The 27,867-nt window shown below is 37.8% G+C and overlaps 1 protein-coding gene across 4 annotated transcripts in view; it reads left to right on the plus strand.

The window, feature by feature from the left end:
• Positions 1-27,867, plus strand: part of SYT14 (synaptotagmin 14) — a 202,879-nt gene that overhangs the window by 131,105 nt on the left and 43,907 nt on the right. For all 4 annotated transcript variants that reach the window (XM_045787829.2, XM_087857908.1, XM_087857910.1 and 1 more), the window contains 2 exons: positions 3,704-3,975; positions 8,483-8,932. In XM_045787829.2, coding sequence (XP_045643785.1) covers positions 3,704-3,975; positions 8,483-8,932 — 722 coding nt within the window. The remainder of the gene's footprint in view (positions 1-3,703; positions 3,976-8,482; positions 8,933-27,867) is intronic.

Here is a 27,867-nt window from a genome sequence, read left to right on the forward strand (position 1 = left end):
TGCCAATCCATGTGCCTAAAATGTCTTTCCATTTATTTTGTGTCTTTCTCAGTATCTTGTGGTTCTTAGTTAGCTGTGCAGGTAGATCTTTTGTCTCCTTGATGAAATTTATTCCTAGGTATTCTGTTCTTTTTGATGCAATTGTAAATGAAATTTTAAAAAATTTCCTTCCTGATAGTTTGTTGTTAGTATATAGATATACAAATGATTTTTTATATTGATTTGTATCCCACAACTTTACTGAATTCATTCATTAGTCCTAACAGTTTTTTGGTGGGGTCTTTAGGGTTTTTGCATATAATATCATGTGGTCTGGAAGTAGAGACAGTTTTACTTCTTTTCCATCTTGAATGCCTTTTCTTTCTTTTCTTGCTTAATTGCTCTGGCTAGGATTTCCATGTGGTAAGAGTCAGCATCCTTGTCTTGTTCCTTATCTTAGAAAAGAAGCTTTCAGCTTTTTACTGTTGAATATACGGTTAGCTAGGGATTTATTGTATATGGCCTTCAATATGTTGACTAACATTCTCTCTCTACCCAGTTTCTTGAGAGTTTTTGTCATGAATAGATGTTGAATTTTGTCAAATGCTTTTTCTACATCAACTGTGATGATCATATGATTTTTATCCTTTATTTTGTTAATGTATTATATTACACCACTGATTTACAGTTGTTGAACCACCCTTGAATCCCTGGAATAGATCCCAAATGATCATGTTGTATGATGCCTTTCATGTGTTGTTGAATTTGGTTTGTTGATATTTTGTTAAGAATTTTTGCATCTTGGAAGGGACTGGAGGAGATAATGCTGAGCGAAATAAGTCAAGCAGAGAAAGACAATTATCATATGGTTTCACTCATTTATGGAACATAAGAAGTAGGAAGATCGGTAGGAGAAGAAAGGGAAGAAGAAGGGGGGGTAAACAGAAGGGGGAATGAACCATGAGAGACTATGGACTTTGGGAAACAAACTGAGGGCTTCAGAGGGGAGGGGGGTGGGGGAATGGGATAGGCTGGTGATGGGTATTAAGGAGGGCATGTATTGCATGGTGCACTGGGTGTTGTACGTAAGTAATGAATCATGGAACTTTACATCAAAAACTAGGGATGTACTGTATGGTGGCTAACATAATATAATAAAAAAATTATTTAAAAAAAGAATTTTTACATCTATATTTATTAGGGATATTGGCCTGTAGTTTTCTTGTAGTGTCCTTGCGTGGATTTGGTATCAGGGTAATGCTGACCTGGTAAAATGAGTTGGGAAGTGTTCCCTCTGCTTCTGTTTTTTGTAAGAGTTTGTGAAGAGTTAGTATTAATTCTTCTTTAAGTTTTGGTAAAACTTCACCAGTGAAGCCATCTGGCCCTGGACATCTGTTTGTTGGGAGGCTATTCATTACTGGTTTAATATCCTTACTAGTTATTGGTCTGTTCACATTTTCTATTTCTTTGTGATTCAGTCTTGGTAGCTAGTATGTTTCTAGGAATGTATCTGTTTCTTCTAGGTTGTCCAATTTGTTGTCATATAATTGTTCATAGTAATCTCATATGATCTCTTATATCTGTAGTATCCGTTGTAATGTCTCCGTCTTCGTATCTCATTTTATTCATTCAAGTTCTCTTTCTTTTTTTCTTAGTGAGTGGCGTCTACTCTCTTCCATGTAGATAGGGAAATTGAAGCTGACTCTATCCCCAGCTTCACTTTGATGGCTTCTGACTAATCTAAGTCAATTGTGGTAATCCCACCCACCCCCCATCAGGGATGGTTTGAGGAATAGATATGTACCTGTGACCTGTGTGATAATATGCTGAGCAGTCAGGTCTGAGATCTGGGAAAGATCACCTCTCTTTAAAAAAAAAAACAAAAACGTAAAAGAAAAGATGGTATGCTGACTCCTAAAACCACTACATTGGGAAATTTTTAATTGACTTCATGTTACAGCAAATATTAGGTAATGCTGTTTAATTTATAATTCAATGTCTGATTTAAATATACATTTTTAATGAGGGGAGGATATTGGTTAAATAACTTTGAAAGTATCAATAAAGAATATATTTGGAAACAGAAAATCCAACTGTCAATGTTTTGTTGTTGTTATGTTTTTTAACCTAGAGGGATTTGTCTCAGGCTTCAAGAAGTTTGGAGATAGCTACTTAGTGATGTTTCAGTTACCCAGATGCTCTCTATTTTTCAGCTTCCTTATCCTTAGCTTTCATTGTCATGCTTGTGACTTCATGGTTACAAGATGGCTGCAGCAGCTCCAGGCAGGAGGAAAGAGAAGGGACAAAAAGTGCATGCCAGTTGAGTCTGCCTGCTTTTATCAGGAAAACCAAAGGTTTCCTGCAAGCCCCTCTCTGAAATCTGGGGTATTTATTTGCTCCTGCGTGCAATGTATCAATTTAATCTATCTTCCCTTCTCAAATTTAGCTTCAAGTATGTTAATTCAGTAACTTTTTTATCTTTTGCTTATGTTTTATAAACTAAAGTTGGTATTTTAGGCTCACTAGGTAAGACATTTAGTTTTCTTTTTCTAAAATTAGGGCTTCTGAGCAAATATGTAAATTTGTGCTAAGTTCATGCAAATTAATATTTTTCATTTGAACCAGGCATTGTGATAATTTTTAAATGAGCTTTGTATTTCTTATGTAAAGTTTTACTGTCTTAGGAAGAACAGAAGACCTATTGAGCATTTGAACTGAACTCCATTATAAGAATTATAATACAAAATACCTTTTTTCAGGGTCCCTTTTAAGAACGAAGATTCACAGTCCATTAAAAGAAAAAATGAGCAGTGTTTAAATTTAATACTTGATATTGCATTCAGGATTTATCTACAGAGACTTAACTACTCTTAAATTGTATACTCAACTCCATTTTTTTACTCCCCCCCTCCCCCCCACCTCTCTCCTATTCACAGACCTATTTATTCTGAGCTACCGAGACAGATCATTGAGGTAAAAATTAAAAGGATAATTTAAGACTGAAAGAAAACGTGGTTTCAGATTCGTTGCTGGAGGTAGAAATGCCTGCTGTGGACAAGGGGGAGCCCTATACGTTAGAAGGAGGAGGGGCGCAGGGTGCAGTGGGGCAGGGAGTGGCCGCCTGATCGGGGAGACTAGCTGAAATGCAGTGTTCGGCTTCTCCTCGATGGGGATTAGGCCTAGACTCCCAGTGCCCCTCGTTTTAGGATTCTGGGTCTCGGGTGGGTGTGGAGGAACAGTTTCTGAGACTGCTGAGCCGAAATGCTACTCAGTCCATCTCAGTAGCTGAAGAAAATAAATGAGGTTTTTATGTTTGTGGTACCTCCCGTGTTTGTACCTAGTGTGGCTGCAGAGGCCAGACACCACAGGGGAGTAGGCAAAATATGCGTGTGCTTCCAGATGGTTGTGAAAGAAAGAACGAACTAACTAAACTATCTCATTAATATGTATCGCTCGCCCATCTTTATGGTATATCACAGCACCTCTCCGCATATGTGACTTATTTTTCCTAATCTTACTGTGCGGGAGGAGAGGAATGGGAAACCGGGCTGTTTTATTTCTGCGTCTCTCCACTAGGGAAGAAGGAAACTCATGAGTGAATCTACTAGTTACGTTGCCACCCATTTTTTAATCCAGTTTCTTTAAAGTTCTTTACAGTAATTGTGGACTGTTCTGCATGTTGAGGCTAATTGGAAACAGTGACCAGATTCTTAATCATTGTCAGGAAACTGCATTCAGAGAATGAGAAGAACACCCCCACTGGATGAGTTGCAGCCACCACCGTATCAGGATGACAGTGGTTCTCCCCATCTCTCATGTACGCCCTCAGAAATTGGGGACAGTAAATGTGAATTTTCCCACTGCAGCAACAGTCCAAGATGCTCATATAACAAGTGCCCAAGTGAAGGAAGCACAGGTCATGAAATAGAAAGTTTTCCTAATAAAGGATTTGAAGAAGATGTGCCAAGTGACAGCACTGCAGTCCTGAGCCCGGAAGTAAGTAAAACAGCACCTAGAGCTTTTTACGTGGATGTTATTGGAGGGTGATAACCCTGTGCTTCTCCTCTTGGTAAGAAGGTTTTATCACTATCCCGTCCTTTGTGACTTATGGTACCAGTGTTATCCTTGATCTCCTCTTTATCCGGCAGACTTAGCGGGACCGTCCCAACCATTCTCCACCCACCACCCTCCCTTTTCCCCAAAAGGAGGATGGGTAGGTAAAAATGAGAGCAATTCACAAGATACTGAAACATATTATCTTCCCCCGGTTTCAGCCTCAAGAGAGGTCTTTTTTTATTTTCACATTTTATACAAAACATTCTGGAATTACTTACCTGTTTCTTTCATCTTGAGGTTCCGATTTATGTGCTTTTTATTTTTAAAATTCTTTTATTTGGGATATTTTTACTTTGGGGAGGTTGCTCATTCGTGTTTTATAGGTTTTACCAAAAATAATGTTTTTGCACCTTCATATGGAACAGGGAAGGGATAAGTGATGCTCAGCTTTGCTCATGAAACTTGACTGCGCTGCATCGTGCATTTGGAGTCGTTGTTGGTTGTGTTTTAAGTTATTTCCTATTTTGAAGCAAAAATGTGAAAATGACAACAAAAATCGGTGTGTTGAACTTTTGAAGTCCTCCATGTTCTAAAAAGGATTTGTTTTAATCTTCCTTTTACGATGAAAACTGTAAAGGTGATTTAAAGGTTTCCATTAGGTAGTATGTACTTTTAGGATTTATTTCTTTTAGATTGCAGGTTTTTACGACTTTTGTCCCAGACCACATTTCCTAATACCGTAGTGTGTCAGTGTTCTTAATTGGCTGAATTTTCATCTACTGCCAAAATTAAATAATGGAGGTAGAGCTAGAAACAGAATTCCCTTAATTTTAAGTTTTTCTAAAAACATGTTATCTGTTACTACTTTTCTACTGTTTCTAGTATTCTAATACAGTATCTAACTCAGCAGAAAATTCCACGTTGGTATTTTAAATTTAGTACATCAGTATTCCGTGATTTTCCACACGGAATCCTTCTCTGTGCCCTGTGCCTGAATGTATTTGAGACCACTGTTCTGTAGGCTTCCACGCCCGAGAGGTAGCCAACAAGCTGGCGGTGAAGCCTGCAGTGTGGAACTGACAACAACGATAGCTGGCAACAGTCACGCCAGAGATTTTGCTTTAAGCTCTCCAGTCAGCACATTGCGCCTTAGTACCCTCATCTTCAGGAACTTATTTCCATTTTACAAACGAAAACATTCAGACTCCGAGAGTGAAGCATTTGCCCGCGTGTGAGCACCGCTCAGATGGTGGCGCTGTCCTCCAAACCCAGGTCGGCCCGACCGCACACACAGTGCTCTTAACCGACTCTCTTCTGTGCCCCTTTTGACCTAAACCATTGTGTGGGAAACTACTTCGATGCCCGGGTACCCTCCCGGTTACACCACCAGGCACGCTATTTCAGAGGACTCGTGGACCAAATTCGGATGCTCAGATTACGTGTGTGTGCGCGTGCGTGTGTGCGTTTAATTTATTTCAGATGTAAAGTAAGAAGTAAGAGGAACAAGATGAGCTAGGTTAACACACCTAGGATAGGATGCCAGTAGGTACAGGTGGCAGGAACACACCGTGTGAGCCTTGATTTAGGTAATGCCCAAATGTCCTGTCACTCTGCCCCATCGCTCTTCCCTTTATATGGTGTGGTAACAAGGGCAAGAGTTGAGATTTTTTTAGGTAATTACACCCAGTGCGGGGCTTGCACGCATGACCCCCGGATCAAGAGTCACATGCTCTCCTGGCTGAGCCAGCCAGGGGCCTAACAGTTGAGATTTGAACAAGGATGTCAAGGACCAAAAACTGTGTTTTCTGGGAGAGATGTAGGGACGAGTACTTCTCCTGGTCATCAGTGAAACTTGCCAGTTAACCTTTTTATTTGCACTTCGATCTAAGGAACACATGGGTGACACAGCTATTAGCTCAGAGGTGACATGATCATGGCTTGGGCTTTACATCCCTTTCTCTAGGTAGTACTCATTTTTTCTATAATATTTTTGATTTATTATGTCTATCTTTGGCATATAATCCAAGTTATTAACTTAGTTACTGTCTGTAGTTACTGTATCTTCGGAATTTTGCCTGTCTCTCAAGTTACTTCCTTATTCATTATAGTTAATACAGCCTTTGAGTTTTGCCCATATTTTAGAAGCTGCCAGCTTGCTCTCTGTTAACACTGATGAGTCTCTTGTATGCTGCTTGTTTTTGTGTCTCTATAGCAGAATTGAATATATTCAAACAATATAGCAAAAGCACATTATATCAATATCTAGGTCCTTTTATAGCCCGTTATAAAGCCCAATCTTGTGTTTTTTCAAGTTTATTTTGCTTAGTACTGTTCCTTTAATGGATGTTATTTATCAAATAGAAAATTCTTACTGTCCTCTTGGTTTATCCAGGAGATAGCTATGTTAGAGCCCTTCCGCATACATGACTGAACTGAGATAGGAGTGAGGGTTCCGGAAAGTTCCCTGGCAAGGAAGTCACAAACTCTATTGACAACCTGTTGCTGGCTAACAATGGTTCAAAACGTTAATCAGACACCTTGAAAGGAAGAGTCATTTGCTAGTTGCCTGTTACAGAACACAAATAGTTTTTATCTGTAAAGGCCCGCCCTTTTAACCCTCTTTGAGACCTTATGAAATTTTTTACTTCCTTGAAAATCCTAGCTATTATGATGCTATTTTAGAAAGTATTTCATTGAAAAAATCAAAGCCACGTAATTAATCATCTTTGCCAATTATGAAGTGGCATACATTAAAACATTGTGATCTAGGCTGTCAGTTTTTTTGACAGAGTAAGAATATGTTTACCCTGATTTCATCATATTCCATTAAAAAAAAAAACCCTGACTTCTTTAAGAGTTTGTTGCCTCGCCCCAAGTATTGTTCCTCATTTGTAATCTTTCTTTTCATACATGGGACCAAGCAGGTCACCATAAGTAGACGTGTAAGATTTATAAGGTGTAAAAGACCTGAATATTTTTGGTTGTCTACTGCACACACCCCCACCTAAAATACGGCCCGGCACATAATAAAATAGGTACGTCTTAAGCTGCTTTAACAAGAGACCAATACAGTGGCTAAAAACGACCAAAGATTGTCTTTCATTTAACGACAGTCCAGGGTGAGTAGGTGGCTTTGCTCTACCACATCGTTCAGGTGCCCAGGGTTTTGATGTCGTTGTTGTTGGTTTTGGTCACCCTGCCATCCCCTAAAGTAATGTCCTAGTGCACGTGGTCCAGGCAGAGCCACGCATCCTACCTGCATATCTGCTTGTGAGAAGACTGAGAAAGAGAGTGAAGGGCAAGCAATGTCTTGTGTAAACCTGACCGGATGGTTCAGACATGACTTCTGTTTGCCTCCCGTTGACCAAGGCCGAGTTTGCCAGGCCGTGTTTTTCTGCCTAAAACTCAGGTAGTTCTCGGAAATGCAAAAAGGGAGGGCTGAGACTAGTAGTAGTGACTGCTGCCATAGGCACTAAGGACAAATTCAGAAACAGTTAGAAAATTATAAAATTCGTCCACATTTCAAAATAGAAGACATTTATTTAAAATACTTGACGGGGCAAAGTGGTATAGTTGAAAGGTCAGAGACCTGGGTTTGGTACTGTCGGTAACTAGCTGACATTCCTGTTACTTTCGAGGTAGTTAGACTGGCAGGAATTTGAGACAACTCCAGGATAATTTCTTTCGATCTTATCAAAATGTATAGTTTCAGTCTTTCTTGAACTTTTGAAATGTATAGTCAGCAATTTTCAACAGTAATTAAGATTAGGAATAATACATAGTTTTAAATTCAGATTAAAATTTAAAGTGTAAAAAGTGTGTGTGTGTGTGTGTGTGTGTGTGTGTGTGTGTGTGTGTGTGTGTGTGTTATGGAAAATAAGTGTTTGGCTGCAAATATTTTTGAGGCCTTTGGATTTATCCTTTCATATTTCACATTTCCATTGATTTCCAAGCCTAAATGTGTTTACATTCTAGTACAGATGGGGGCGTTTTAGAACAAACTTTGAAAATGGGACCAAAATTTTTGATGGCATTGTACTCATATTTACATTCTCTCTCTTGCCACCCTAATACTGAGCTATCAATTGCGTTGTTTATAATGTATGTAAAATGTAGTCGTTGCCTACAAAAGGAAGAGAGATACACATTGAAGTATATATTTTCGATTCTCATCATAAAGACACATATCCAATTTCTCAAAATTGCGATGGGAGATACTAAATTCTTTGTTATAGTAAGTTTTTGAGTTTAGCCTACTACTGTTACTACCCTGGCCCTGTAGAGTATCTTTTGATTGTAGTTGACTGTTAACTGCTATTCTTTCTTTCTGACAGCAAATCAGGACAGTTTTCACATCATCTTCCTAAAGAAATGTCAGGTATTTATTTACATGCTAGATTAAATAATAGAGTTAAAAACTGAAAACATTTAAATTTGCTTTTCGTAGGATATGTCAGCTCAAGGATCATCTTCACAGCTTCCTAAACCTTTTGATCCTGAGCCAGAAGCTAAATATGGCACACTGGATGTGACTTTTGACTATGACTCACAAGAACAGAAGCTTCTGGTAACAGTGACAGCTGTCACAGATATCCCAACATATAACAGGACAGGTGGCAACTCATGGCAAGTACACCTTGTTCTTCTACCTATAAAGAAACAGAGAGCAAAAACCAGCATCCAGAGAGGACCATGCCCTGTCTTCACAGAAACATTCAAATTTAATCATGTTGAATCTGAGATGATTGGAAATTATGCAGTTCGGTTTAGACTGTATGGTGTACATCGCATGAAAAAAGAAAAGATTGTGGGGGAAAAGATTTTTTATTTAACAAAATTGAATCTTCAAGGGAAAATGTCATTACCTGTGATATTGGAACCTTCTTACAATCATTCTGTGAGTATCTGATCAAATAGCCTGAATATGTTTATGTCGTGGTATGTAACATACATAATTTTTAAAATCCATCATCAACCCAACAACGTTTCCAATTTTTTTTAATGTAAGAATCATACCTTTACAAAATTTCTAAGTCCTGGATAGGTAGGTATAATTTTTTCTCATTCTATGAAAGTTGCCCTTGAAGATTATATGTGATTCATTTTATGTATTTTATCCTTCACAGAGTCAGGTCCAGTGTCTTATACGTTTGTTCCTTTGTTAAATATTTATTAGATGATTGATTATTACATCAAGTGAACTCCTTGTAGAATTTATTGTTTTCTTTCCAGGTTAAAACTAAGTGATACAGCAAGATCTAGCTCCGTATCTTAATATACTGCAGAAATTATTTGCTTTTATAGAAAATGTACTGCTGCCCAGGTCGTGACTGATTATCTTTCCAGAACCCCTATGAAATTATTTTTTAAAAGTTCAAAAGAAAACCTGGCCTTGTTATGCTGTGCACCCTTTTAAACAAAGATTTTGCAGTATATCCGGGAGAATAGTCAAGCTTGGTCTGTGAGCTAGCCGTTCTCCCTTTTCTCTTTTTTTCCTCCAGGTCCTGATCACATATAAGTCTCTCTCTCTCTCTCTCTCTCTCTCTCTCTCTCTCTCTCTCCATATTTTTAACTAAATTCCCACAAGACATTGCAAAGCACAAGCGAGCTGAACTGCTTCTTTAAACCGGGGAGATATATTATGCCACAGAGTTATTTAGATTATGAGAAAAATCTGTGATATGCTATAAATGTAAATTATGAATTATATTTATTCTTCTCTGTTATATCGAATTCAAAGCATTTCTATAATACAAATACAGAGATTTTAGAATGGATGTATATTTTTAAGTAGAAGTATATTATTTTAGGGTTGTTTTTAAGCTTTTAAAGGTTTAAGCGTAAGTCCCAGATCAGATCAGAGCCTCACTGAATTTATACCAGAACATTTGATCTTACAGGACCATCATTTACAATAGATGTTTTTATTTTAGCTAGATGATTTCAACATTTTTAAAACCAAAAGGTGATAATATAGTATCCCTGTTGGTTTGTAGGATAGTATTTAGCCTTAATTGATAACTTGTTATAATTTTAAATTGCAGAATTCCCATTTTGGGGCAGTGTCCTTTTTAAAAATACAGTTATCAGTCTATCAGAGGAGAGAGAAAACAAAGTCCAGACAATATTTCAGAGGGAAAAAGATAACTTTTTATAAGATTGAATAGTCTGCAATTCTTAATAGGATTTTAAACTTTTTCATGATTTGGTCTGAGTGCTGACTAGTTAATCTGTGGAAAATACATTCTTTTAGAGAAATACCTGATTTAAATTAGAAGAGAATGACTGTATCATCACGAGGTATGTATTTTGTGTTTATTTACTTGGAATTATCTGTCCCCAGTTCTGTATTAATTATATTCATTTCACAAAGAAAATGAATGCATAGGAAATAATATGGTTTTATCTCTGGTCAAACTTAATTATTTCTGTACACACCTACATTACGTGTATTAGCTTATGGTCATCGATTCTGTATTTCTGACAACCAGTACAATACATTTCGGAGGCGTGTTCACAAAAAGAAGAAAGTGCTAGACAAACAGCTTCTAAGACATAACATTTAAATCTGAATAAAACTATCCATCTTCTGCTCTTGGAGAATTTTTTCTCTACATTGCCACACTTTTCTAATTTAATGCCTGTGTTTAATTGTTCTTTATTCTTCACTCTTATCTTCTTTCCTGTTCTGTCTTCTCAAAATCTCATTGCTTGTTTTTGGATTCTGTACCAAAAGTAATTCAGCACACCACAGTTGTGAGGTCAAGATTCATAATTCTGTCTATCAGTTGTCTTATCATAATAAAATACTCCTAGAATGTATGTATTCTGTGTATGCTGCAGTGTTCATACCCCCTTTGCTTAAGCTTTGATACTAACCATATGGAGAAATCATGTGATTATAGATTACATGGGTGATTTTAGCTTTAAATCTGTAAAATGTAATATATGAGTGAGACGTTCTTTCATAATGAAACATTTATTCTCGTAGCTTTTAAATAATTACTCGTTGTTGCAAGAATATTAGTCTTTAGACAAGGAGCAGTTTCAATCCAGTCAAAAAATGTATATACTATGATTAAAACATACTTGGAGCTTAGTTATAGTTTACTTTCATGGCTAATAACACAAAAATAGAATTCTACGATGTAACATTTAGCTTCATAGCTGGTTTTTCAGGAACTGATCAAGTCAGTACATTGAGAGAAAAATGACCAGTATCACCCAATGATTTTTTGAGAACTAAATCCTGAGTTTTCCGTAAGGTAGGATTTAAGTTGAACTTTAAAATAAAGATCCAGTTTGATCCCTGAATGATAGAAAATATACAAAGGGTTGAAGAAACATGAGTTCTTTCTACTAGTTGTGGTTATAACCTTGGATAAATGATCTAATCCCTTTAGGCATCAGGTTTCTCATTAGTAAATTGAGGGAATTAAACCATATGTCCTATGTATCTCTGATGTTCCAATTCTACTAATTTATATTGGGAAAGGCGTTAGGTAAGAACAGAAATGGGTGGATCTCGGATGAGTTTTATGTGCTAAATATATGATGTTTTGTTCGCACATTATGTTTTCTTACTCTTCCCTATCTTTTCAACCACCTTCTAATGTCTGAGAAAGTCCCAACTACTAGTCCCTCCTCCCTAAGGGCAAGGTATGAAGTTCACTTTCCAGTCTGACTGGTAGCTAGGGCAGGAGCCATGCCCCCAAGGCTCTGCCACTCTTACTCATTTCCAGGAAACCTCAGTGCAGACCGAACAGAGGAGAAGCAAGTGCCGCACGCACCTCGTGTCTGCATGAGGCCGATGGTGGGGGAATCTGATCTGCAGAGACAGCGGTTATTCTGCAGTAGCTTTGCTGGTGCAGAAACAGTCTTGGTGCGAGACCGCGACAGTTGCAGGAGAGAAAAGACCTTGGCACATAAGTGTCCACTGGGGCCAGCAGCAAAATTCCCTCACCAGGCCAGTTCTGCAGGATGGTTTTAGGTTTTGTTCTTAGAAGCTTACCCATAAGCCTGTTCTCTAGTCATCCCGATTCCTTTAGGAAATTACGATTCCACTGAGAGTTAGCTTCCAGTGTTTTCAAATAGAACCCTGACTGATCATGTTGAAATAGCCATAGGGTTTATTATTTACTTGTTTTAGTGATCTCTTAAGCCATACCCAACAGCTAGAGTGTTATCAGTTACCCTTCCTGCCATGGTGTATCCCTCTTATAATTGGACTTCTTCTCATATGCTCACCTGTGTTCATATGGCATTCTTTCCTAGTGTAGAACCCCGGTTACCTTCTTCACCTGCGTTTTTGGCACTGCTTTCCTGTGTGTAACAGTTGCCTGGAATACCTCTCCACCTTTCCTCAGTCCAGTTGTGTTTCTCATTCAGCTTGCTAGATTTCTTAATAATAGACTTTTTTCTTCTGATTTGTAAATAATGTGACTTCATTCTGTCTCTCACAAACATACACAACCCTTCCTTATACAGACAGTATTTAGTTAGCACAATGTATGCAGTGCGACTAGCTAGGCTAGAAGATGGGGGGGCATTGCATTCAGCTAGCATCTCGAATACGCTTAGAAGTAGATTCTTGGCCAGAGTCTTCAGGTCGTAGGCCAGCCTCGCTGAAACTTCGATTTCAGTCTTGAGAGACCCTATGCAGAGAACCCAGGTGAGCCCATTGGGACTTCTGACCTACAGAAAACGTGATGGGACTGAAGTTGTAGTGCTAGAGGTACTTAGTAGGTGCTTTTTGACCCCACGGCACTTCAGGCGTGAGGGGATAACCAGGACGAGAAGTCTGCGGAGGATGATGTGTCCTCAGGGAGGAATTGGGTTTTGGTTGAAGTAAGATGCTGGGGTTCAGACAAGAAACTCAAGTTCTGGAGGAGTTCATCATAAACCAGGAGGACCAGAAGGCATAGGGAAAAGATTCAGAAAAGGAGGGACGTGATGGAGTTTGTGGTAGGGAGGCAGTACAGAGCATAACAGAATGAATGTTAACGCAAGAGACCTGGCCAATATCATCAGGGATTTGCCTTCATTTACATTGTTCTAAAATGTCAGTCCCGATTGTAATTTGAATATATTTAAATCTCAGATGTTATTTGAAGTCTAATTTAAATCCCATCTTTATAGAAATTTGTTAGATTGTTTCTAATATAAATTTAAATGAGTTGATCTTAGCTGTGTTTGTATACCAAGTATCGAGTACTGGTTATTGCCCTGTGAATGTTGGTCGGATGGCTGGGCGAGTGGGTGCGTGTGGTACATGTTATTTCTGAGTTATTGCCCTGGTGCTTGTTTCTGCGGCTAGTCATACATTTTCTTGTTATTGAACTTGTTCTATGTCTTCCTTCTAGGTTTTAAATACTTTGAGACTAGAGTCTATGTGTTTTGACTTATATGGTTTTATTTATACTTACTTCTCATAGAACCTAGAACATAGGTGTTCAGTGAATACTTGTTAAATTGATTCATTAACATGTTCGGGTAAACCCAATAGTTCTAAAATTCTTGCTGAGGTCCATATAACATTATTCCCTGATAGGTATCAGTATCCTTAAAATAGCCCTGTGAGGAATCTTTTATGACCTAGAATCCAATAAGCGTGATCTTAGAGTAATTTAGTAGGAACACATCGCGAAGTGTTACTTTTGAATAATAATCAGCGAGGGACATATATGTTTATATAATTTCCCATTCGAGGGTTTGGTGCCACAGTCTTTTGGAGGGATCGGCCTCCCTCATGACTTACTGAAATGCTGATCTTCTTTTAGACACTTGCAGTTTCAACCTGTAATTCCTAAAATTCCTGTATCTCAAAAATAGCCTCTTTCTCCGTTAATAGACTGAATTAATTTAGTTTGATATTTATACTGTGACTTTTATTTTTAAGACAGGTAAATGATTGCTTATACTCCGTAATTGAAATGTGTGTCCCTCTAAGAATCATACTTTAGTCTGTATTATTAGCAAATGTCTTTTAAAACTTGGCTTCTTCTATTTTCATGTTCACTACATTCACATACTCCTGTTGTCAGAAATTTACATTTTCTAAATGTAGATTACACTTTCTCATCCTAAAGCAATTTAAAGTAGATAGTTCATGATAAACTAATGATCACAGTTACCAGTTACTACGTGAAGGAGAAAGCTGCGTGTGTGCATTTCAGGTCCCTAGACGGTAACACTAATATGACTCATGGCTCACTTTAGTATAAAACTAAATAGTTACAGACCTATTTAGAGACAGTTATTCAAAGTAGGTGAGCATATATTATCAGTGAAGAGGAATAACTCTAGTCTCACATGAAGAATTATCGGATAAATCTTTCAGTGAAAGAAGCTAAATTAGAGCATAAGAGGAAGCTTTTTGTTTAAATCAGATTCTTACTTTACAAGACAAATAGAAATCAAGTTTAAATCCTGTGTCTCAAGAAATTTTGAACATGCAGAAAAATTGAGTAGGAAAAACGGAAATTTCAGTGGTTAAACTGTTTGTTCTGTATATTGAGAAGAGGGAATAAAGAACATCAACTCAACTGGGATTCATTTCACTGAACCATGCAAGTGCCAAACTATAAACTACCGAGGACCGACCTACACTTCATTCTTGTTTCGTGTGTATTAGTTGTTTTTTTTAAATAAGCCAGAAAATTAAAGAATAAGCTTGAAGTACAGGCATTATGTTCCTTTTCTCCTATATTTTATTTTAGGCAATTAACTTTTCAAGATACTGATTTCAATTATTTGTAATACTAATGAGAGAAATTAGCAAATGCTTTATGGAAAGACAGTACTATTTGATCAATGTAGAGTGGAATAAGGATTATGACAGATAAATTTGGGTTCAAGAAGGCAGCAAATTCTATCGTTAAGAACACTCTAAAGTTCATTAGCAAGAGGGGATAATGTAATGTACTTCATAGAAACATGGAAACATTTAACTTTCAAATTCAAAATATTGACCACTATTTTTAAAATTATTCTTTTGGAGGGTCTAGATAGTGGACATCCTGAATACATGCCTTCTTCATTAATACCGACCAGGAGTTCTATGTCCTTCCCTTGAAAGGTGCACTTCAGTACATTATCATGAGCAGTTCCCTTGCTTCTGGGTTGTTGAACAATAATAGAAGCGTTACATCCACTGTGCTTATTGTTCATGTGGTGGGTGGCTGATAATTAATGAACAATAGCATTGAGTGAGGTTGTTCTTGAGGCCTACTTTTTACAGATAAAAGAAATAGCAAACAGAAGCAACATTTAATTTTTTCTTAATCGCTTCCCCCGTCATGTTCATATTAAATAGCGGGGCAGTATCCAGTGGCCAGATGTGTTTCAAAACCCAAATCCTCAATTTTAGGATTTTCATGTTTAAAAGCTTGACGGATAACTTAAAATAGTAAGTTCTTCACTGGAAAAATTATTAAAGTGGTACTAATTTTGAAACATGGTAGATTCATATGAAAATGTATTTTATCAGAATATACTTTATAAACCAACCAGTAGTAATGATATTTCTTATAGTCTTTGCCTCCGAGTTAATAGGATTGAGGATGCATTTCCCAAAAGAGTTGTGTTTTTATCTGCTGGGACATTTATTTTGAACTTCACAGGGTTTAATGCTACTTTTCTAGAGTAATGCCTGTTTAGGCATACAGTAGCAATTTAAAGAGAACTGATAAGTACTGATTACAAAATGTTCTTCTCATTAGAAAATCTGAAATTTAATTTAGAAAAGCAGTTTTACATTTGACTCATTTATGTTCTTGGGATGGAATACGAGCTTAAGTACCAATCAGGCCTAGGACAAGGGAACTGAGTTTTTAAAAATTAAAGTTGAAGGAAATCTATTATTAGTGAGTTTTCATTCTGATCATCACATTTGTTCTATGAACTCTGTAGGGACCCGTAAAGAGCCAGAAAAAAATCTCCATGTGACAGTTACATTTTACTTCTATTCAGAGCAAAGAATAATTCTGGTCAAAAAAATGATAGTACATGATAGGCCTGAATATTAATTCCTGATGCTGTTTCTATTAGGCCGATAGATTTAAGTGATTTCTATCACCGAAAATGAGCGTGGTCGCCCTGCACGTGCCATGGGTGCTTACTCATTACTGGAAGCTCCAGTTCAAGTGAAATGCATGTTTCTAAGTGTTGAGCATGCAAAGATATTCTTGGGAAAAGTCGAATTCTCCCTAGTGTACGTGTGAGCCCCAGGGGTACGATGGGAGGAGGTGACCTGACTTCTTCACAAGGTTGGGATGAGTAAATGAACGAGCTACGTGAAAACCTTCGTAGACTAGAATTATTAGTTGTTAACTTGAAAAGAAATAGGTTATCCTTAATTTGAATCATTCTGCCATTATTTACTGCTTTTTAAAGATATTCTCGTGGTGCCTGGGTGGCTCCGTCGGTTGAGCACCCGACTCTTGATTTCACTTCAGGGCGTGATCTCAGGGTCATGAGTTCCAGCCCCGCCTCCAGCTCCAAGCTCAGTGGGGAGTCTGCTTCTCCCTTGGCCCCTCCCATTCATGCTCACTCTCTCTCTTTAAGAAAAAAAAGGTACTCTCTTGTCTTACAAAAAATAATGTCTTATCTTTCCTTTATCTGGTCTTAGACCTACAATTATTTATATAGGCTATATCTCATCGGTTTACAGCGGTCTTTTTATGTCTGTCACTTTGGGCAACTGATGACTAGAATAGTACTGATTACATTTTTTCTAGCAGAAAAAGCTGATAGAGCTGATAGGAACTGAAAACCGAATAAGTTTGGTATACACAGTTTTTTAATTTATGTCCTGTTGTATCATCAAAGTATATAATTTATATAATCAAAATTATATATCTCTTAATATTTCCTTATTCCACAATTAAAAATAAAATGAACTAATTAAACTTTAATTTGGTTCATTTTTCAAGGAGTAAGATATCTGGCTCATGGAAAATAGCATGTATTATTGTAAGTACATTTTTCATGTTAGCTTAATTTGGGGGGATACATTTTACTTTGAAATGAAAGCTGGCATTGTCCCTTAAGCCGTATTCAAATTATAAAAAGTCTTTCTTTATACTAACTCATTTGTGATTTTTCATAAAAGATTAAAGAATTACCAGATAGTGGAAGTCTACAGTTTTAATGTCGAAATTGTTAGGCATCCAAGACCAAGTTTGTATTTGCATTTGAGTGGGTCCATGTAGCATCGCGGTGGGGAGCACGGGGGCTCTGCGGTGCCTTCACATCTTGGTTCCCCACTTCTTGCTGATTTGTGTTCTTGGGTCAATACTCAGCCACTCTGTGCCTCAGGTATTCATTCATAAAAGGGGATAGTAACAATAAAGCTGCCTCAGAAAATGTTTGTGAGAATTAAAGGAGATAATCCATGTAAAGAATTTAAAATGTCATCTGACACATAGGAACCTGACACTGTTAACTCATTCGGTTTATTTGGTCTTATCATGTGCTGATAAATTTAGTGTTTTAATTCAACAGTAATCCTCAGTGGGTGCTAGTCCATAAGTAAAAATTATTGCATTGCGTTTTTCAGATTTCAAAATAAGAAGGAACATTAGCAATCTGGAAAAGAAGAAAGTAAAAGTCTTTTTTTTTTTTTTTTTAGAGAGAGAGCACGCATAAGCATGGGGAGAAGGGGAAGGGGCGGAGCGGGAATCTTAAACAGGCTCCACACTGAGTGTAGGGCTTGAGCTCACCACCCTGAGATCATGACCTGAGCCAAAATCAAGAGTAGGACACTTCACCAGCTGAGCCCCCCCCCCCCCGGCGCCCCAAAGTAAAAGTCGTTTAATTCAACAGTATAAAAAGTGTTTAATCTAACAATACAAATAGCTAGTAAAATAACTTTTTTCAGGAACTAAATGTAACTCAGGCTTTAATGTTTTTAAGATACAACTTCTTAGAAATATATTTTGAGTAATTATTTAAGTCTGAATTACAAATATCCTTTCAGTAAGTGCAGTTTTATTAGTTTCAGTCATGTTGGGTAACTCGTATTTCGTTAGCAAAACGTCTCCAGCACTTTCGGCTAGGTTATCCTGAGACGGCCAGTCCTGAGACCTGTAATGGCTCATCAGTGACAGGGGTTTCTTTTTCACCTGCTGTGTGTCCACTGTAGGTTAGGGCTCTGTTCCGGGTCCTTCACTCTGGGATCCAGATGGATACAAGAGGTTCTTTCTGAAACGTTGCTGGTTGTCAGGGGATGTAGCAAACTGATCCCTGTTCCTTCAAGTTTCTGCCCAAAATTAACAGGCCACAAATGGTCTCTGTTGCATAGTCTCTCTCTCTCTTTTTCTTTTTTTAGAACCCTTTTAAAAATATAAGCGAGGGGCAGTGAATAATAGTGAACAATATTTCATACAAAGATTTGCTAGGATTAGTATTATCTGTAGATTAACATTTATAATTGCATATCAGTAACTTATAAGTAAAGTTCTGCTTTTAAGTATAAAAATTTGCTCTCGGGACAAATATTCTCTTTTAAATATTATTTAAGTAATAAATCCGTATAGCAAAGTCTTTCCTAAATACTTTTTTTTTAAAGATTTTATTTATTTATTTGACAGAGACAGCCAGCAAGAAAGGGAACACAAGTAGGGGGAGTGGGAGAGGAAGAAGCAGTCTTCTAGCGCAGAAGCCTGATGTGGGGCTTGATCTCAGAACGCCGGGATCACGCCCTGAGCTGAAGGCAGACGCTTAACGACTGCGGCACCCAGGCGCCCTCTTTCCTAAATACTTAGCCTTGTCCAGTTATCACAATTTCTGATTTCAGGTTCTTAATTTATAAAAATATTATTGAACTTGGGGCATCTGGGTGGCTCAGTCGGTTGAGTGTCTGACTCTTGATTTCGGCTCAGGTCATGATCCCAGGGTCCTGGGATGGAGCCCTGAATCGGGCTCTGCACTCAGCAGGAAGTCTGCTTCTCCCTCTCCCCTCCTGCTGCTCCCGTGCTCTCTCTCGCTCTCTCTCTCTCTCTCAAATAAATAAATAAATCCTTAAAAATATTATTGAACTTAAAAAACTTAAATATATGACAAGTCTTGGTATATGTTAAACAAGTTTGCCTATACTGGCTGTACCAGGAGAAAATGCAAAGAATGGTTTGTTTATTCTTAAAGATAGTGGACCAACCACATATGTTTATTTCTTCTTCTTCCTGTAATCTCCACTTCAATGCTAGTATCTTGGTTAAAAAAATAAATACACACACATTGACATTTGTACCCATAAGCTCAAAGATAGCTGGAACGAGGGTATCAGCAGAGTGGAGGAAACCTAGTGAAAAGTGCACAAAGAAGGAGCGAATTGATGTGATCCACAGAACCATAGACACTTCTGGGGACAGCAGAGGGGAGGGCGTGAGTCTGAGGATTAAAAACGAGAGTCACCACAAGTCTGTAAAGTGTGCAGTTATATCTCCCTTTTGGCCCGAAGAATAGCGTCAGGCTTGTGACTATATCTGGGCAGTAAATATCATAGGTTTCTTCTCTGGAAAAACTCAGTGATTCCAAGCTAAGACCTTGACCTCACAGTGATATTTAGGAGTTCCCCAAGGAAATTGCCTGGTCCCCATCTAATCACATTTATGCCAATCAGTGAGCAAATGGTGTTTAAAGGTACAGAGTTCTTGATCAACTTTTTAGTGGTGCATTTTTAAATATGAACAGGCAAGCATAGCCCAGGAGACACTAAGGGAAAACCTCCAACAGGAAAGAGAAAACCCAGGATAAACAAACATTGAAAAAAAAAAAAAAGTACCCTCCAGGAAGAGTATATATTGCAGAGACGAGAAGAAAAGTAAAAACTAATCCTAATTAGTATTTTCAGGAAGATTTGATAACATATTATTTCCATTTCAAAACGACTGAATATTCTTAAAAAAGAAATAATCATAGAAGAAAAGGCTTTTGTAAATTATACAGATTGGGAATGGCTGTTGAGTATGTAACCAAGAGTGTTCACTGTGGCTTACAACCAAGGATTTTGGTAGCAGGTTTCAAGCTTACAAGTTCATGAGTTCACATTTATGCGTCTAACCTAAATTTACCTTTTTGGAAGAATATTCATAAAATGAATGATTTTGCCTTTAAATTTGTCCCCCTCTTTCCAAGTATGTAATATTTCATATTTAAAATCCCATATATGACCATTCATCATTAAGGTAGATTTATAAACGTAGTCTATTCACTGGGCTCAACACTGGATCCACTGAACCACATCTGCTGAATCAGAATCACGAGGAAGCAGTCTTGTAATCTTTCTTTAAAACAAATTTCCCAAGAGGTCATAAAACACACTAAAATTTCAAGGCCACTGGTTTAGAAAATGTTATCCAAAAAACTCACTGGATGCAAGTGAGTTGAGGGGTATATTTTGGGGTGAGGTCAGAGGATATATTTTTGTCTGTTTTCTGTATTTCATCAGATCATTTCATCTTTTATTGTCTTTGGTTTCCATTTCAAATATGTAGCAGTGTATGTTCTTAGGGCATTCAAAAAAACAAGTAACTCAGGGGAGTAGAATTACAAAGAAGTGTGTGAAATTATAGTAAAAATATGAAGAGAAGTTTCCTTTTTAGGAAACTTCCACACCTTCATTTAATTAACTGAAATTACCTAAGAAGAATCAGAGATTACATTGAATAAATACTTTGCATCTGTTAAGATTCCATCAGTTTTAAGTGAATGCAGACTAACTCAAAATGGCTTGAGCAGTAGGGGACCATCCAGAGAGTAGGCCTGTCTTTAGGCATGGCTTGATCCAGTGACTCAAATAGTACCACTAAAGTCCTGGTTTCTCTCTCTTTCTACTTCTTCCACCCCACCCCCCAATCCCCCCCACCCTCTCTTCTGTGTGTCAGTATCATAATCAGGTTTCACATAATTGCCCTCTTAAAACTTCCTGTGTCTCACTAGGTTACCTGCCCATCCCAGAACCAATCACAGGGATGGGATGTACTGTTTAGCTTAAGCCCGAGAGTTGGGCAGTGGGTCACCTCCCAAACTACATTAGATAAGAGATGGAAAGGAGTATGTTCACTATTAGAAGGAAGTGATGAGTGGATGCTAGGGAGATAACTAGTCCAATATAATGTTTATTTAAATTTCTTAAAAATAAAATTCATTAGGGGCGCCTGGGTGGTTCAGTCAGCTAAGCATCTGACTCTTGATTTCAGCTCAGGTCATGATCTCAGGGTTGTGAAATTGAGTCCCGTGTCGGGCCCACACTGGGTGTGGAGCCTGCTGAAGATTTTTCTCCCTCTCCATCTGCCCTCCCCCAGCAAAATAAATAAAATCCACTAAAACTTTGGTGATTGGACATACCCTGAATGAAATCCTATTTTAATCAATGTGGTAATACCTTAGAATTAGGCATACTTTTTGTGTACCGTTTTAGGAATCTTGAGTTCTGTGTTCAACAGTGTCCTTCTGGTATGCTTAATTGGCTCTGAGTTAAATTCTGAAAATTTGATCCTCAATCTTGATTACATTAGTATGATTGGGGAGTTTTTAAAATGAAGGCGAATAGGCTCCCACTTGTTGAATCAAAATATTAAAGGAATAGGGCCAGGTTCTTCGTATCTTTAAAAAGCTCTGCAGGAGACACTCATGCCTGACTAGCATCGATTATCATTGCCCTATAGAATCTATCTTATGTCCACATCTTACTCTTCCCTGTTAGTTCCTAGATAGCCATAGGACTAAAATGAGCCCTTGCCAAGTTTATTTAACATGAAACTAACATATCAATAAGAAAATGCTACTGTAAGACTTGTTAATAGTATAAAATATTTTTCCAAAACTGCTCAAATTGCAACCAACTAAACTATTAAAATTCACCTTTAATACAAATGGTTTTGTTTAAAATACTTGTTATGACAATTGGCCTTTTGTAAATTATTTTGAAATAGGCCCGAATAGGAAGAAATAGTTAAAAAGACTAGTAAGTGTTAACTTGAATTGCCTTTGGCTTCTTTCAAAACTTTGTATTTCAGATCCATTATAAAATATTAAAATTATTTATCTCCTTGATTCATTAGAAGCTGACATATTTTCAGAACAGAAAAAGATGAAAAACATCTTAATGGGGATTAAAGTCATTACGGCCATAAGAAAAACTATTTTACCAAAAAATATTTCATTATATGTAACCTTAGAATATTATAGATTAGATTGTCTTTGAATTCAGTTTTATTTAAACAAAGTTTATCATGGCACTGAAGACATTAAAAGTACATTTTCAGAAATTGGCAAATTCAATACTTCCTGGGCCTCATTGGTCTTTTAGGAACATGAACTTGGGAAAATATGCCATGTGGCCTATTAACAGTCCTCAAGGCCATCTTTATTGTGTAGTCCCACCTAGACCATCCTGAAATCACGCTGTAAATGGAAATAGTATAAAAAAATTTGTTCTAAAATGGTACGCATCGTGATAATGTGAAATAAAACACACCGCTATTTCATTTCCTGGGAACTGCTTTGAATGCTCTGTGAGGATATGAACAAAAAACAGTAATAACATCATGTGAAATAACTCAGGTAACTGGAGAATTCACTATGAAGTTGCATTAAAGACTCAGAAATATCCTTCTATAGTCACATTATAATGAACATATAAATCATAACTTGCTGTTTCATTTGTCACTAAATTATTTGTAACATTCAACATTTGAATCAGAACTAATCTTCAAATAGTCTGTTTTGTGGCCTAAGAGAATTGTTACTACCATTTTAAAGTTTAAGAGAGGAAATTTGAAACTTGAAGGTGTTCATAAATTTAAACTGAAATCATCATTTCCTATTGCCTTGGTGCCAGTGTCTCTAAGATTTTAATTTGTATAAAGCACTTACACAGTACCTGGGACTTAGTGCGCACTCGGTAGATATTAGTTGTACTAATATTATCATAGGCATCATCACTCCCTTACTGCTACCATCACCACTTCTACTTTCACCTTTTACCTGTTTTTTCCATAAGAATAGAGTAGTTTAATTTAGTTTCCTGGTGGTGAGAAGCCACAGTTCATTACTTCCCCAATCCATTTTGTCCCTGTTAACATTATATGTAGATGATTTTTTTTTAATTCTCCTTTTGACATGGATAGTTGTACTAATACAGAATAGAACTTCTTATAAAATATGAAAGAAATGTAAATTTTTAAAGTTTTCATTTTACATTAGTACCATATAAACCATACAAAATATCTTTTGTGGTCTGCACCACTTTTTCATTGAGGCGAGACATATGAAATATTGATTCTGTTCTCTTTTTGAGTATTATTATTCTATTAGTATATATGGATATATATCCATATACATACATATTTACATCTATGTTGATTTCTCTGTTTATGGAAAGCCATGTGTTTATACTGAGATCACCAGTCCCAGTCCAGCACCCCAGGGTTCATTCTGATCTGTAACTACCTTCTTTGATAATGAAAAACCTGGCTCCTTTCCTCAATGCATTAACCTATTTGATCAGTCCCTTTGCATGTAACTCAGTTCCCACTGCAGCCATCTGCTACTCCATTCTCATACTCTTCTCCCCAAACTCAGACTCCGAGTCCCTGTGTCCGTTTACTCCTCCTGCATAGAAGTTCTCACGGTGCTTGACCTCTGACACCCAGTCCGCCCGACCCCTGCCCCGTGGCAGGGACACCTGGCTTCCTCTGCTAGGGCTATGACACCCCATACTGGACCACCTTTCTGTGGAAGTAGCCTCCTCACCCTGTTTAGGATCCTAATATCTCCTACCGACTCACATCTCTGAATGGATGCCCTCCTCCTGCTGAGGCTCCGACAGCCCATTCTATGTTACCCATCAATGCCCTCAGCAGGATGTCCTTCTTACCCATGTGGGGGGAGGGCTCTTACACCCCAGGCTAGGCCACCCCTCCTTGGGAATAGCCTCTTCATTCTGTGTTGGATCTGGTAGCCACCGCCAGGCTGCCCATCCGGGTTCCTTATCACCACTTCATATATTCTGCCTCACCCCCAGCAGGTACACAGTCCTCATCTTGTCCAGGCTGATATTCCCCTCATCCTTGAGGATGCCCTCCTCATCTTGCTTGGATATGATAGATTTTTGTAAATTAATGATCACTTGACAGTCCCTTAGTGAGGTCAGTGATGATGATGATGATGATGATGATGATGATAGTGACTAAGTTCTCTTGGCCAGTAATACATAACATATGGCCATTCTCTATGTCACAAATAATTGAGATATTTATCTTTTCCAAGTGTCTATAAAATGGCACCAGGTATAAAATTCAGAGTATTGCAACTAGGTTTAATTTCTGGCCTGGGATTAAAGACAGAGAAACTAGTTGAGCCCTGGAACTGTCCATGGTACCAACAAATTCCTGGCCTCCCTCTTGGATTCTTGTTAGGTGGCTTGACTCTTACCCTCTGTTACAGGTCTAACTATGCCAGTCATCTGTTCCTGAGATTTTTGTCTTTTTTTCCAGCTTTGTTGGGATGGAATTGACATAACCCGTAAGTGTAAGGCATACATTGTGGTGATATAATATAGTGCAAAATGCTGACCACGATAAAGTTCATTAGCACATTTTTTTTTTTTACCTCATGTACTTAGAATCTTGTTGGTGCTATGGTGAGATCATTAAAGCTCTACTCCTATAGCAGCTTTCAAATACACAGTATACACTGTTGTAAGCTATAGTCACTGTGCTGTACATTAGGTCCCTGGAACATATTCATTTTATAACTGAAAGTTTGTATTCTTTGACCAACATTTCATCATTTCCTACACCCCTCAGCCCCTGGCAACCACCATTTTACTGTCTTGTTCCTATGAGTTCAATGTTTTTAGGCTTTACGTGTAAGATCATACAAATACATGTGTATATGAGGTATGCCTGTATCCAATTTTCCCATCACCATTTATTAAAGAGACGGTCTTTCCTGCATTGAGTATTCTTGACTCCCTTGTCAAATATTACCTAACTATATATGTTTGGGTCTGTTTCTAGGTTCACAGTTCTGTTCCTCTGGTCTGTTTGTTTTTATGCCACTACCACACTGTTTTAATTATTATAGCTTTATGGTATAGCTTGGAATCAGGAAGTGTGAAGCCTTCTGTTTTTCTCAGGATTTCTTTGGCTATTTGGGGTTTTTATGGTTCCATATAAATTTTAGGAGTGTTTAAAGTGGCATTGGAATCTTGATAGGTTTGCATTGAATCCATAGATGGCTTTTGGTAGTATCAACATTCTAACAATATTAAATCTTCCCGTTCATGAATACAGGATACATTTCCATTTATTTGTGTCTTCTTTGATTTCTTTCATCCATGTTGTGTAGTTTTCAGATTAGAGATCGTTCACCTCCTTGGTTAAATTTACTCCTAAGTATTTTGTTTTTTATGATATTGTAAGTAGGATCAATTAATTTCTTTTTCAGAAAATGTATTGTTAGTGTAGAAAAACAGAGTCAATTCACAAAGTAGAAGAAAGTAATTCCCAACACGTATGTCTGACAAAAGAGTTGTATCAAATATGTAAGGAACTCTTGAGGTGCCTGGGCGGCTCAGTCAGTTAAGTGTCTGACTCTTGATTTCAACTCAGGTCACGATCTCAGGGTTGTGAGATCAAGCCCCTCATTGGGCTCCACACTGGGCATGAAGCCTCCTTGGGATATTCTCTCTTTCTCTCTCTCTTTCTTTCTCTCTCAAAAAAAAATTTTTTTTAAAGATTTTATTTATTTATTCGACAGAGATAGAGACAGCCAGCGAGAGAGGGAACACAAGCAGGGGGTGTGGGAGAGGAAGAAGCAGGCTCCCAGCGGAGGAGCCTGATGTGGGGCTAGATCCCATAACGCCGGGATCACGCCCTGAGCTGAAGGCAGACGCTTAAATGCTGTGCCACCCAGGCGCCCCCCAAAAAAATTTTTTAAGTATATATAAGAAACTCTTAAAACACAGTAATAGAATGATAAACAATATGATAATTCATAGACATAATGTTTGAACACATAGTTCCCTAAACAAAGTATGCACATGACCAATAAGCAGATGAAAAAAAGTTGTCCTTGGAAAATGTAAATTAAAACCACAAGGAGATATTATTACACAATCACTGGAATGTCTAAAATTTAAAAGACTAACAAAAATACTAACAATAACAAAAAGACTGTGTTGCTGGGGCTATGGAGTGCCTGGAACTCTCATACACTGTTGATGAGAATGTAAAATAGTACAGTCAGTTTATTTCTTTTTAAACTTACCCTTATCATGTATCCCAAAAGTTCCTAGGTACTTATCTAAGAGAAATGAAAAAATTTTATCAAAGATTGGTGCCTGAATTTTCATAGAAATTCAATGTACATCAACAAATGTATAAAGAAAATGTTGAATAGTCAGACCATGAAATGCAAATCAATAATAAAAAGTAATAAGCACAATGGGGCGCCTGGGTGGCACAGCAGTTAAGCGTCTGCCTTCGGCTCAGGGCGTGATCCCGGCGTTATGGGATCGAGCCCCACATCAGGCTCCTTCGCTATGAGCCTGCTCCTTCCTCTCCCACTCCCCCTGCTCGTGTTCCCTCTCTCGCTGGCTGTCTCTATCTCTGTCGAATAAATAAATAAAATCTTAAAAAAAAGTAATAAGCACTGATAGAATAATACAGTTCGAAAACATGCTGAGCAAAAGAAGACAGATATCCAAGTGTATATACCATATGATTACATTTATATGAACTTAAAGAAAAGTGATGGTGATAGAATCAGATCAGTGGTTGCCTGGGGTGGGTGGGAGAATTAATTTGGAAGAGGCAAAATGAAACACTTTTTTTTATGATTCAAGTGTTCTATTATTGGTTGGGAGGTGGTTACACAAAAATATGTACATTTATAAAAATTTATTGAACTTGTACACTTAAAACTGCTATGCTAATTTCACTGTGTGCAAATTATTTTTTAAAAAAGTTGATTTTTAAAAATCAAATATGTAAGTAGGAAGGGAAAAAATAGCACAAAAGGGGCACCTGGGTGGCTCAGTTGGTTAAGCATCTGACTTTTGATTTTGGCTCAGGTTATGATCTCAGAGTTGTGAGATCAAGCCCTGCATTGGGCTCTGCACCGAACATGGAGTCTGCTTAAGATTCTCTCTCTCCTTCTCTCTCTCTTAAACCAAAAAAAAAAAGAAAGAAAAAAGAGCACAAAAGAATATAATGTCTCTGTAATAACATTGCATGTAAATGGACTAAATGCTCTAAAGATTCTCATACGAATTTTTAAAAACTGTATGTTATATATTTTTAAAATTTTTTTCAAGATTTTATTTGAGAGCGAGAGAGCGAGAAAGCAGGAGCAGGGGGAGGGTCAGAAGGAAGAGCAGACTTCCCACTGAGCAGGGAGCCTAATGCGGGACTTGATCCCAGGACCCTGAGATCGTGACCTGAGCCAAAAGCAGATGCTTAACTGACTGAGCCACCCAGGCACCCCTTAAAAACTGTATGTTATTTCAAAGAAAGATATTTAAAACATAAGTTTACTGTTCACTGTGAAGGGGCTGAGACTTTGACCTACTTCTAGCTGACAGATTAGCCTGCCACGGTGTAATGGATGCTGGCAGCAACGGACTTAATTATCCTTGACATAGTAGTGGCATTTGCATCAACAGGTCTGCATCAGTCCCCTGCCCCCAGGTTGCACAAGGGCTGTGCAGATTGACCCAGATGGTTGCCGGCCAGTGAGGTCAGATAACAGGGAACCTCTCCTACTCTGCATGCGCATCCAGGAGTCCATTTCTGTTTCATGGTGTTGCTCTGCCACCTATCA

This window comes from Ursus americanus, chromosome 2 (genome assembly GCF_024610735.1).
Source record: "Ursus americanus isolate L20-20 chromosome 2, mUrsAme1.1.p, whole genome shotgun sequence".
Lineage (NCBI taxonomy): Eukaryota > Metazoa > Chordata > Mammalia > Carnivora > Ursidae > Ursus > Ursus americanus.